The sequence below is a fragment of the Mytilus californianus genome, unplaced genomic scaffold (genome assembly GCF_021869535.1).
Source record: "Mytilus californianus isolate M0D057914Y unplaced genomic scaffold, xbMytCali1.0.p SCAF_4, whole genome shotgun sequence".
Taxonomy (NCBI): Eukaryota; Metazoa; Mollusca; class Bivalvia; order Mytilida; family Mytilidae; genus Mytilus; species Mytilus californianus.
The window spans coordinates 43,594,495-43,607,214 of NW_026262690.1; the positions used below are offsets into that span (position 1 = coordinate 43,594,495).

General features: G+C 30.8%; 1 protein-coding gene across 3 annotated transcripts in view; it reads left to right on the forward strand.

The window, feature by feature from the left end:
• Positions 1 to 12,720, forward strand: part of LOC127698360 (maleylacetoacetate isomerase-like) — a 50,125-nt gene that overhangs the window by 8,541 nt on the left and 28,864 nt on the right. For 2 of the 3 annotated variants that reach the window (XM_052201777.1, XM_052201778.1), the window contains exons 5-8: positions 371 to 448; positions 3,635 to 3,761; positions 4,301 to 4,403; positions 5,578 to 5,711. In XM_052201777.1, the coding sequence (XP_052057737.1) occupies positions 371 to 448; positions 3,635 to 3,761; positions 4,301 to 4,403; positions 5,578 to 5,707 (438 nt within the window). In that variant the 3' untranslated portion in view covers positions 5,708 to 5,711. Of the gene's footprint in view, positions 1 to 370; positions 449 to 3,634; positions 3,762 to 4,300; positions 4,404 to 5,577; positions 5,712 to 11,125; positions 11,145 to 12,720 lie in introns of those variants that run through there. The other variant, XM_052201780.1, reaches the window with a different exon arrangement.

Consider the following 12,720-nt stretch of genomic DNA (forward strand, 5'->3'; position numbering starts at 1 on the left):
GTACTTATACATCCCCACAACAAAAAGACACTAAGTACAGATCTGAGAGTACCTCACAGTTACTGACAGCTAGTTCAAAGCCAATAACAACTAATAAAAAAAATCATGCATCTATTCTAAGACTGCACCTAATTATTGGTAAAATTGAAAAAAAATGGACCTTTTACTTCTTTTTAAGTGGCAAGGTTTATGCCTTTGATGCAATCATTCGTCTGTAAATTCCAAATTTGTTGAAAAAATTCTATAATGATGGCTTTACATAATGATCTAATACTTTCTTAACAGATTTTTTCCCATGCGTTTTATCAAACTTTCAGAAAGTTATATAAAATCATCAAACATCTCAGCTTTTTTTTCCCCTTTTGTTTAGATTGCTGTATTAGAATATTTGGATGAAGCTTATCCAGATCCTCCATTACTGCCAAAAGATTCCTTACAAAGAGCCAAGGTATGACATTAGGAAACAATTATAAATTAATGCTACTTCCTTATTGAACATTAGTATTCAGTTGACACCAATCCATTTTAAAACAAAGTCCTGTGGACAGTTATCCAAATAAAGAAAAGCATTTTGTTTGTTGCTTTTTTTTTTTTTTATACATTTATAGTTCTATTTCTCAAATTTGTAATTGACTATCTCCTGAATTTTAATTGCTACATATACCATTTTATTAGATGTTCAAATGCAGTTTAATGTGTTCTAAATGCAAACAAAATTTCATCATAATCCAAATATCGCCCAATTATGTAAACTTTTTACCTGTGTCCCCAGGTCTATTAACTGTCTGACTCTGTTTGTCTGTATGGAAAACCTTAGGTAGAAAACTTTCATTAAAGTTTTCTTGTTTTCTTGGCTTCTATAAAAGGGAATGATTTGATATTTGGTCTACAGCTTGATAATAGTTGCAGCAAGTAAGCTATTTTCTCATCTGCTATGCGGCCACTTCCTGATTGCCGATCATTTGAAATTTGATATTACTCATTGAACAAAGAAAATTTTTGTCATATCTTTCTTGGCTTCTATCAAGGGAAATGGTTTAATATTTGGTCTTCAGCTTGATAATGTTGAGTTTACCAAACTTGGACAGAAGCTTGTTTATGATCATAAGATAATATCCAAAAGTAAATTTTGTAAAAAAAAAAATTCCATTTTTTCCGTATTTTACTTATAAATGGACTTAGTTTTTCTGCCAGGAAACATTACATTCACTCTGTGGTTAAAGTTTTTGAAATTTTAATAACTTTCTTAAACTATCCTGGATTTCTACCAAACTTGGAAAGAAGCTTGTTCATGATCATTAGATAGTATCCAGAAGTAAATTTTGTAAAAAAAATAATCATTTTTTCAGTATTTTACTTATAAATGGACTTAGTTTTTCTGCCAGTTAACATTACATTCACTCTGTGGTGTAAGTTTTTAAAATTTTAACAACTTTCTTAAACTATCTTGGATTTGTACCAAACTTTGACAGAAACTTGTTTATGATTAAAAGCTAGTGTCTATAAGGAAATTTTGTTAAAATTTTGTTAAAATTTTGTTCCATTATTTCCGTATTTTACTTATAAATGGACTTAGTTTTTCTGCCAGGAAACATTACATTCACTCTGTGGTTAAAGTTTTTGAAATTTTAATAACTTTCTTAAACTATCCTGGATTTCTACCAAACTTGGAAAGAAGCTTGTTTATGATCATAAGATAGTATGCAGAAGTAAATTTTGTAAAAAAAAAAATCATTTTTTCAGTATTTTACTTATAAATGGACTTAGTTTTTCTGCCAGTTAACATTACATTCACTCTGTGGTGTAAGTTTTTAAAATTTTAACAACTTTCTTAAAATATCTTGGATTTGTACCAAACTTTGACAGAAACTTGTTTATGATTAAAAGCTAGTATCTAGAAGGAAATTTTGTTAAAATTTTGTTAAAATTTTGTTCCATTATTTCCGTATTTTACTTATAAATGGACTTAGTTTTTCTGCCAGGAAACATTACATTCACTCTGTGGTTAAAGTTTTTGAAATTTTAATAACTTTCTTAAACTATCCTGGATTTCTACCAAACTTGGAAAGAAGCTTGTTTATGATCATAAGATAGTATCCAGAAGTAAATTTTGTAAAAAAAAAAATCATTTTTTCAGTATTTTACTTATAAATGGACTTAGTTTTTCTGCCAGTTAACATTACATTCACTCTGTGGTGTAAGTTTTTAAAATTTTAACAACTTTCTTAAAATATCTTGGATTTGTACCAAACTTTGACAGAAACTTGTTTATGATTAAAAGCTAGTATCTAGAAGGAAATTTTGTTAAAATTTTGTTAAAATTTTGTTCCATTTTTTCCGTATTTTACTTATAAATGGACTTCAATATAGTTTTTCTTCCAGTTAACATTACATACAGTCTGCAGTTTAAGTTTTTAAAACATTTATTAGATTCATAAACTATCCTGGATTTTTACCAAACTTGGACAGAAGCTACCTACAATCAAAAGATAGTATAGAGAGGAATATTTTTATTAATTTTATTCCTCATTTTTGTTGAGCCTGCGATTAACAGCAAAAGTAGGCGAGAGCCGCGAGACACTGGGTTCCGCGGAACCCTTACAAATTTTTGTAACTTCCAGACATAACTTGTGTGTTAGTGTATGGATCTCTCTGACATTGTACCACAAGGTTCCATATCACAAAGGGAATGCTTGGATTGATTTTGGGGGTAATTGCCTCGAAATTTTAGGAATTGGGGGCCAAAAAAGGGACCAAAAACAAGCATTTTTCTAGTTTCATGACAATAACTTGTGTGTAAGTCTATGGATCTTTCTGAAATTGTACTACAAGGTTCCATATTACAAAGGGAAAGCTGGGTTTGAGTTTGGGGGTAATTGCCCTAAATGTTTAGGAATTTGGGGCAAAAAAGGGGCCAAAAAACAAGCATTTTTCTAGTTTCCAGACAATAACTTGTGTTCAAGTGTATGGATCTCATTGAAATTGTACTGCAAGGTACCATACCACAAAGGGAAGGCTGGGATTGAGTTTGGGGGTGATGAATCATAAGGGGGTTCAAAAAATTGTGGGGGGGGATTTTTTTTCTTTTTTTTTCTTTAAAATTTTCCATTTTAAATTGGTTATTTCTGATTTATATATAAAAGCAAATAATAATGATATGGTTTGAATAGGTAAATTAAAAATATTTAAGTTCTTAGACCACATTCATTCTGTGTCAGAAACCTATGCTGTGTCAAATATTTAATCACAATCCAAATTCAGTGCTGTATCAAGCTTGAATGCTGTGTCCATACTTACCCCAACTGTTCAGGGTTCGACCTCTGCGGTCGTATCAAGCTGCACCCAGTGGAGCATTTTATTGTACTTGTGAACATGTGCTATAAGAAGGGGTAGGACATAGATTGTAACTTGAGTGTACATATTTCTATAATTAGTGAGCTCTGGTCTTAACAAATGAAAAAAAAAATTAGGATTTTGCTCTTAATTACAATCATTAGAGTCCTGAAAATGACACAAAACATATTTTTTCTTTGATATCTATAAAGTTACAGCATTTTTATGGCTTCAAATAAAATCATGACTTTTGTAGATACTGCCTCTTTAAGTAAAATTCTTTATGTTGATTATTTTTTAGGTAAGGGAGATAACTGAAACAATTTGTTCTGGAATTCAGCCACTGCAGAACTCAACTGTTCTTCAGAAAATTGGAGACGAGAAGAAGAATGAATGGGGACATTTTTGGATAAACAAAGGATTTGTAGGTAAATACAACATACTTTTAAGGTGTAGCTATTTTGGTCAATTTAGGTAAAACAATGGTAAATTATCATTTTCATATACATTGTCATTGTCATTGGATACTTATATTCGTTACATACTGTTTTCACTGAATATATTTTGTTACTATTTTCTGAAAAACATTCTTGATAGATAAAGTAACTTCTTTATACAATTAATTTATTTCTAGAAAAAGAGTTTTTTTTTATGTATGTTTTAGGGTTATAATGATCACAAATTGGGGATTTAGATATTTTATATTTTTGGCAAATGTAATAATTGCCCGCTATGAGTTCTGATCCTTCAATTCCTGAAAATTGTCTTTTGTAGATCATAGATTACAAGCTTCGTTACCTTTTCGTAAATTCTGCTACTTTAAGCATTTCTGATTTATAGCTTACTTCTGAAGAAGAATACTAATTATTGAGGTTTCAACCAAACAATATAGATTGTATCAATGATTTTATTTTATTTGACTATACATGTACATAGTTTGTAATGATGTTTGTTTTTCCACTTATAGCTTTGGAGAAATTACTAAATAAAACTGCAGGAAAATATTGTTTAGGGGACCAAGTAACCATGGCAGATTTATGTTTAGTGCCACAAGTTAGTAATGCATTAAGGTAAAGTTTGTCAAATGAATAAAGCCAGTATTTATATTGCTATATATGTACAGATATGAGAACTCATGATCCTACATCCTGTTGATACTATTTACTTATATTTTGGCCTTGCACAAGGTCATGCGTTTCTCAGACTTTTTATAATGTCTTTACACTAAATCCGTTGAATATACACTGATTGATACTTTAGTCTAGGAGAACATGATTTATTTATTAGTTGGTTTTGAACTATCATTCAGTTACTGTGAGTACTCTTATATCAGTGCTTCATGTTAATTGTTTTTATGTTAATGTTTTTTTATTCATACCAATTTATTGAGTTAAGCCAAATGCAACTGATTTTTAAAATTTGTTACACCACTGTCCCAGGTAAGGGAGAGGGTTGAGCGCTCACAAACATCTTTAGCCATTCACATTGTATATGTGCCTGTCCCAGGTCAGGAGCCTGTAGTTCAATGGTTGTCGTTGGTTTATGTCTATCATTTTTGTATTTCGTAAATTATTTCGTTTAAAATTATATATTTTCCTCTGCAGTTATAAAGATTACATAACCTAAACCATGTATTGCTCCTATAGTTATCTCATATTTGAATTTAAACAAATGAATCTTGTCAGCCAACAAAAAAGGAAGCTGTTATTAAAAGGTCTTCACCACATTTGTTTATCTGTATGTTTTTCTGTCTGTTCATAAAAAAAAGTTTGTCAATGCAAAATCTTCTACAGGAACAAAACATGATAAAATACCTTTACACCATATGTATTTATGCAGCTTGATATTTATTTTTTGATCAGAATGACTTTTGGAGATTGTAATTGCAGTACATGGACTTTAAAAATTTACCCATGGGGATATCACTATATGTTGCATGGGATATAGATTATAATTGTACTTGGCATAAAAAAGGATAGACATGCTTGGCAATTCTTTTATTTTTAATTGTTTTTAAATGTCATACAAGTAAATATTATACTCTTAGACATTGTTAAGTTATTTCTTATTAGTAAATTTTGCATTTGAAGGTATATACTTTTCAAGTATTATCTATGGAAATTCAGAATATTTAGGTTTTTTCCTCACATATATGGCATGCCTGAAAATATAATTAAAACAATCTGAAAAAGTATGATTTGTTTGTAACAATGGTTAGTGATTCCTCAATGTATCTCTTTTCAGATTTAATGTAGATATGTCAATGTTTCCATTGATATCAAAGATCAATGAAGAATTATCTAAACTGGAAGCATTTAAAAAAGCTCATCCATTTGCACAACCAGACTGTCCAGAAGATCTTAGACAGAAATAAAAAGGTAACTGCAGTCAAAATTTTTACAGTTATGAAAATTGTTATAACTCCTTAGTAGACTGAATGTTGACAAGTACATGTACATGTAATACAAATTTTAAGAAGGCAGATGTAGAACATAAAAGTTATTAGTTGCATATCGCTTGAAAGTGAGACATAGGTATTGCTTTTCCAGCGACAACGATGATGATGGCAGCTCCGGCGTCAACAATTGTTAAGTTTTCTGCTTAAGTTAGTTTAAGTAGATAGGGTGTCTTCCTCCATCTTGGATTTTGAAATACCAGAAAACAATCGGTCTAGATCTTTAATAAAAGGTGCAAATTTTGAGAATAGTAGGTAATTCATGTGTAAGAATTTTCATTTGAATATAGAAAATGACATATTTTATCATATTTATGGTTGTATTTTACAAAAAAACAGAATACTTTTGTTTGATTCTATTTTTTCCAACTTTGCCACATAAGGGGAGGCAACTCAAATGTAAGGGCAGATAATTTAGTTAAAGTTACTTTTACAATAGAATGTGTTAGGAATTAACCTATTTTATTATGTTGGACGAAAACGGGTCCCGTGACCCCATTTTTTCTTTTTCTTATCTGAAAGCATACTATTAGAGCTATCTTCTCATATTTTATCTCAAATTTCTATGGTGTAGTTTTCGTTTTATGGCAGAAAATTGGGGTTTCCATGCATAATCTATACAAAATCTGTCAATTTTGCACAACCTGTAGCGTGAAAATAAGCCCTGTGACCCATTCTTTTTATTATAATTTTATTAAAAAGCATGATATAAACAACATTTTGGCAAATTATTAAAAAATTCTATGGATATTAATTTAGACACCCCATCTACCCTAATAGGAACTACTTGTGATAGATCATTGATATTTACTATGAAGTAGCATTACTATCAGTACATATCAGTTTGACGACTATTTCGAGGCCCTGCCCCCTAAGTCATGGTCCAGTGACTTTGAATTAATAAGCAATTTTCAATGTTAAGTTTTCTGCTTAAGTTAGTTTGATAGGATCGACTTGTGATAGATCACATGATATTTAATACAGCTTGATAACTAGTTCAAGGCCCTGCCAACTAGGTTTGACATGGTCCAGCAACTTTAAATTAACTAGCAACTTTCAATGTTAAGTTTTCTGCTTAAGTTAGTTTGATGGGAACTATCTGTGATAGATCATTGATATTTTATATAAAGTTGCATTACTATCAGTACATATCAGTTTGATGACCATTTTGAGGCCCTGCCCCCTAAGTCATGGTCCAGTGACTTTGAATTAATAAGCAATTTTCAATGTTAAGTTTCCTGCTTAAGTTAGTTTAATAGGATCAACTTGTGAAAAATCAATGATATTTTAAATGAAGTTGCATTACTATCAGTACATATCTGTTTGACGACTATTTAAAGGGCCTGCCCCCTAGGTCATGGTCCAGTGACTGTATTAATTAGCAATTTTCAATGTTAAGTTTTCTGCTTAAGTCAGTTTGATAAGAGCACTTGTGGCAGATCAATAATATTTTGTATAAAGTTGCATTACTATCAGTACATCTCAGCTTGTCGACCATTTCTAGGCCCTGCCCACAAGATCATGGTCCAGCGACTTTGAATTAATAAGCAATGTTGCCGTCGATCACATTGTCTTTTTCTGAATTTTATGTGGACAGGCGTGACATATCTCTGTGTCAACAGTTCATTATTTGTGTGAAAGATGTATGACTTATGGTGTACGGTTGCCCATCTCTCAATCCAAGCATGTATTCTGATAACTAAAGAATGGCTTTAACAAATTTTTACACAATGTATAGTTTCAAGAAGACTAGTGACTAGTTTTGATTTCTTTCTAATCAGTTGTTCCAGAGTTATTGAACTTAATCCTAAAAAATTGTCTTTTTTCATATGTGTAATGATAATTTGAATGTGCTTTCACAAATCCTTATGGAATTTTACACAAAGTTAGATTTTATAAACACTAGGTACTGTTTGATTTTTAGGATAATTAGATTTTCATTACTGAATCATGATAAACTAGGTTATTTATATATCTGAGGATAACCCAAACATGTTTTCACCAAATCAATGTGTTAACAATATGGAAAACATTTTTTTTTAAATGATAAGTAAGCTCTCTTTTGATTCTTAATCCTTTTCAGGTATTTTGGTCCAGAGATATGGGACTTTAAAGGAGACATGACACGATTTTCAATTTGTGTTTCAAAATGTTTATTTATACCTAACTTTCCCCAAAAATACATCGATAGCAACATAAGTGTTAACTATTTAGGAAAATATGTATTTTAATGAGATTTTAATGCAACGATTTATCCAACAAAACGCATGACAGTGATAAACAATGATTATGTGTGATGCCGATGGATTCAACAATATAATTAAAAAGAATATTGACATGATATTTTCTGTTTTTTTAATTGACACGCAGACTTAGAAGGTGTAAAGATGGGACTTTTTAACAAGCCCAAACTACACTTCTTTTCGCCCACTTTCATTAGGATTCCAGAGTTGGGGTCTCGGGTGCCATGCCATGAGTTCATCATAGGTCACAGGTGTACGGTACAGATGATTGACTTTCGCAATTTCAGGTCTCGTTTGAAGTTGCAAACTTCAAATGTCACTCCACATGGGGGATTGATAAAGACATAGTGATTACGCAATATTACTTCACAAGCTCTTTGTGTACATCCTGGATGTTGGTTTTGCCGAGGGCACAGGTGAGATTGGAATATATTATTGTTGTGTACAGAAAACAGGTACAACTACCTAATCATATATGTTTAATGAATACCTGTAGTACGACCATACAATACCCTATATATGCACCACCAATTAAATACCCTAACCCATGTTAGACCCATAATAGACAACCTGTATATAGATCTTATTTTTATTGCTTTTAAGAATATGCAGATATAAAAAGGTTTATAACAGTTGCATTTTTTAATTGACTTCTTGAGATGGAAAAGTAATATTCTTGTATGCTTGCAAGTCTATAACTTCATAAGAAATTATCAAAATAAAACATAAAAAGCAAACAAGGAAATGATACGAGAATGTGAATCATAAGTCTTTTACATTCTTTTTCTGACACATTCCCTCTTCCCATTCTCAATTTTATTATATTGAACATCGAATATAAATATTGACAACTATTTAGTTGGTAAAGATTCAGATGATGAAAAACATTTCTTTTTAAAATGGAAACTTTATAATAAATGAAGAAAGTGTCGATTCTGTACGGCCTCCAATAATGAGAAAACCCCATACCTTATATTCGGCTTTAAAAGTTCTCAACGTGAAAATGTGAAACAATTTTAACGAGAAAACTAACTTATTTATAACAAAATAATTTCCGTAGAAAAAAATTGACAGACATGAATCAACAACAACAACTGATCTATATGCTCCTGATTTAAGACAGGCACATTCAAAATGTGTCGGTGGTATATGTTTGTGAGCGCCTACGGTACCCTCTCCCCCCCCCAACGTGTGACAGCAGTACATAAGAACTATAAAAACCAGTCTAACGCAAAAGATTGGCACGAAGTAGAGAAACCACTAACGTTAAAACAATAGAGACAACGCACAAATACTGTTAGCTAGATCAAAGCCAAGTACAGCTAATACACAACTCATGTTCTTAAAGACTGAAGTATGTTACATGTAAACATTTTCCTGCTCAGTCCGATTGAAAATCTAACATTTATTCAAATGACCCCTTTTAGAAAAAAATATTTTGAAAAAGAACATTATGTGTTGCGAATATTTTCCTGGACTCAAGCGTTTTGCTGGTAGCAATAAACAAATTGATTGCTAAATGACTTTGGAAGAGAGGGGTGGAAATAAGTGAATTTGAATTTACTTTGTGTAATTCCTTAAATTTGAAGTTAGATTTATAAAGGTCTGGATGGAATAGCATACTTTAGAAGTGTAGTATAACTATATTAATTATTACAACATAAGATAGTTTTTCTTAGAAATGCATGATTTTTAAAGGTAAATAACATAACACGTGACTAAATCACACTACAGGTGCCTTCTTACCTTTCACCTGGTCAAGTATGCTATAGGTGTCAACATTTAATCACTAAAACAACAGCCTCCAATAAATGTTTTGTATTGTGTAATTTTATACATTAGGTGAGACGTAAATAAAATATTGAATTGAATTTTTTACATAAAAGGGGGAAAGTAATAAAATTGTTAATTGAATATCCTAATGCAGAAATAGTGTGTAAAGGATTTTTCACTATACAAATCCTTTGTGTGATCAGAGACATATATTACATATGTATTATATGTCTCTGGTGTGATGTATGGTTTCCAACCCAAAAAATTATTAGCATAACTTTTGGTGATAATTTATACCTATTAAAAGTCTCTATGTAATAAAAAATAATAATAAAAACGGACACTTTGCGAACGCCTAATTTGACTTTTACTATCGTTTTTTTTCTGCTTCTGGCGCACACATAATTATAACATTACCGTAACAGAGAGAAAAAAAAGAACAATTTGATCATCAATAATTAGAAATTTATATTTTCAATCATGATTAGAAAGTAGTTTTATTTAAATGAAAAAATGCAGAAAGCGGTCTATTAAATTTATTCATCAGACAAACCAAATATGTATGGTAACAATCCGATCGGTATTGTCTGAAAAATCGTCGTTTTTGGACTCTTCACATGAAGAATTAATATCCTTTTCTTGGTTATTTTTCACACACAATGTCTTTATAGTTTGTCAGTAATCTGGAAAAGTGCTGTCAATACCGTCCATAGTGTATCGACATCGTCCAGTTAAGAGACATTTTCCCAGCTTGTATTAAACCACTGACGTAAGCACGATCACGTGATCGTTATCTAATTAAAAATCATTCTTAATGACAAGCGCTTGATTCTTTGACCAGAAAAATGCTGATTTATCAGGTTTTGACCAGCAAAATTGTACAAAACATGTTTTAAGACTTATGTTTATTAATTTGATAAAAAACAAAAAATTAAAAAAAATCGTGTCATGTCTCCTTTAATTGTCGAAGGCAATTTTTCAAGTGTCTCAAGTATGCTTTGATGAATCTTTATGAAATTTTTCACACTGTTATATTCTTTTCATTAAATGTATTAAATCTACATATAAAGCGTGTTCTAACTGATTTATGGAAATGTGTATCATACCCTTCTTTTTCAATGTTTATTCTGACTTGTTGTGTCAGCATCTTCACCAGTTGAGTTGGTCAGGAACACTACCATATTGGTAAATGATACTGTGACTTTTTTTATTGCTATGTTAAAAGTCTATCGAATCAATTCTAACTTTTTACCTGCAAAATTATTACAAATATAAGATTTTTAAGTCAAAAGGAATATTTCTTGTAATTGTTATTTTATAGAAAATAGGAAATTAATATTGTAAGTACAAATTTAATACTAAAATTGCAAAATAAATGTAGAAACAGATTTCAGAACTGCACTAAAAAAAAATAATACTTGAGGTCCATACCCCCATTAATTGTATCTATTGCATAACCCATGATGCAACTTTATTAGCATCTCATTGAAACTATTCAATCAAAAAGTGAAAACACTTTTTTTTTACCCATAGACAATCTTGCTTTCAAACAGAAAGGGAAAAAATGAGAAATGTAAATGTATGTTTTTTTTGCTTCAGAGATCACAGAAGGAATATTTAGCTTTAACATAAGTTAAAAAAAAAAACAACAGTTGCATGTCCCAAGTCAAGAGTCTGTAATTCAGTGGTTTTTATACGCCTGTTTACGGGACGTATTATGGTATACCACTGACCGTCTGTCCATCCGTCTGTCCGTCTGTCCGTCCGTCGTCAACATGTCGGACATTAATTCAAAAATGCTTTAACCAATATGCATGAAACTTTGGTGCATTGTTTATATCTATTGACATGAGCTCCCTTTCGATTTTTATAAATTTCAGATTTACCATTTCTGAGTTTTGGGGTTTTATTCATTAAAAAAGGGGGTATTTTCCAGTTTTCGGACAATAACTCAAAAACAATTTCACCAATTTGCATGAAACTTTTGTGAATTGTTCATATCTATTGACGTGAGCTCCCTTTCGTTTTATATAAATTTCGGATTTACCGTTTCCAAGTTTTGGGGTTATATTCATTAAAAAAGGGGGGGATTTTCCAGTTTTCGGACAATAACTGAAAAAAAATTTCACCAATTTGCATGAAACTTTTGTGAATTGTTCATATCTATTGACGTGAGCCTCCTTTCATTTTTTATAAATGTCGGATTTACCGTTTCAGAGTTTTGGGGTTTTATTCATTTAAAAAGGGGGGATTTTCCAGTTTTCAGACAATAACTCAAAAACAATTTCACCAATTTGCAAGAAACTTTGGTGAATTGTTTATATCTATTGACATGAGCTCCCTTTTGATTTTTACAAATTTTAGAATATATATTTATGGGGTTTTATTCATTACAAAAAGGGGGATTTTCCAGTTTTCAGACAATAACTCAAAAATGCTTTCAGCATTTTTTATGAGACTTTAGTAAATTGTTTGTATCTATTTTTGTAAGCTCCCTTTTGATTTTTATAAATTTTAGATTTTACATTTCTTAGTTATGGGGTTTTATTCATTAAAAAAGGGGGGATTTTCCAGTTTTTGGACATTAACCTAAAAATGCTTTCAGCAGTTCTCATGAAACTTTGGTGAATTATTTATAGCTATTGATGTAATCTCCCTATTGATTTTCATAAATTTCAAATATGACATTGAGAAGAAATTGAACTTTATTTGTTTATAGTCTGACAACAGATTTACTAAGTATTGCACAACAGCAATAAATCTCTAATTGAAGATAAATTCAATTCATATAACTAATTTCAAGTTCTTTGACTACATTTATTCAGAAACCTATAATATGTCAAATATTTAATTACAATCCAAATTTTGCCCCAACTGTTCAGGGTTGGACCTCTGCAGGACGTATCCAGCTGCGCT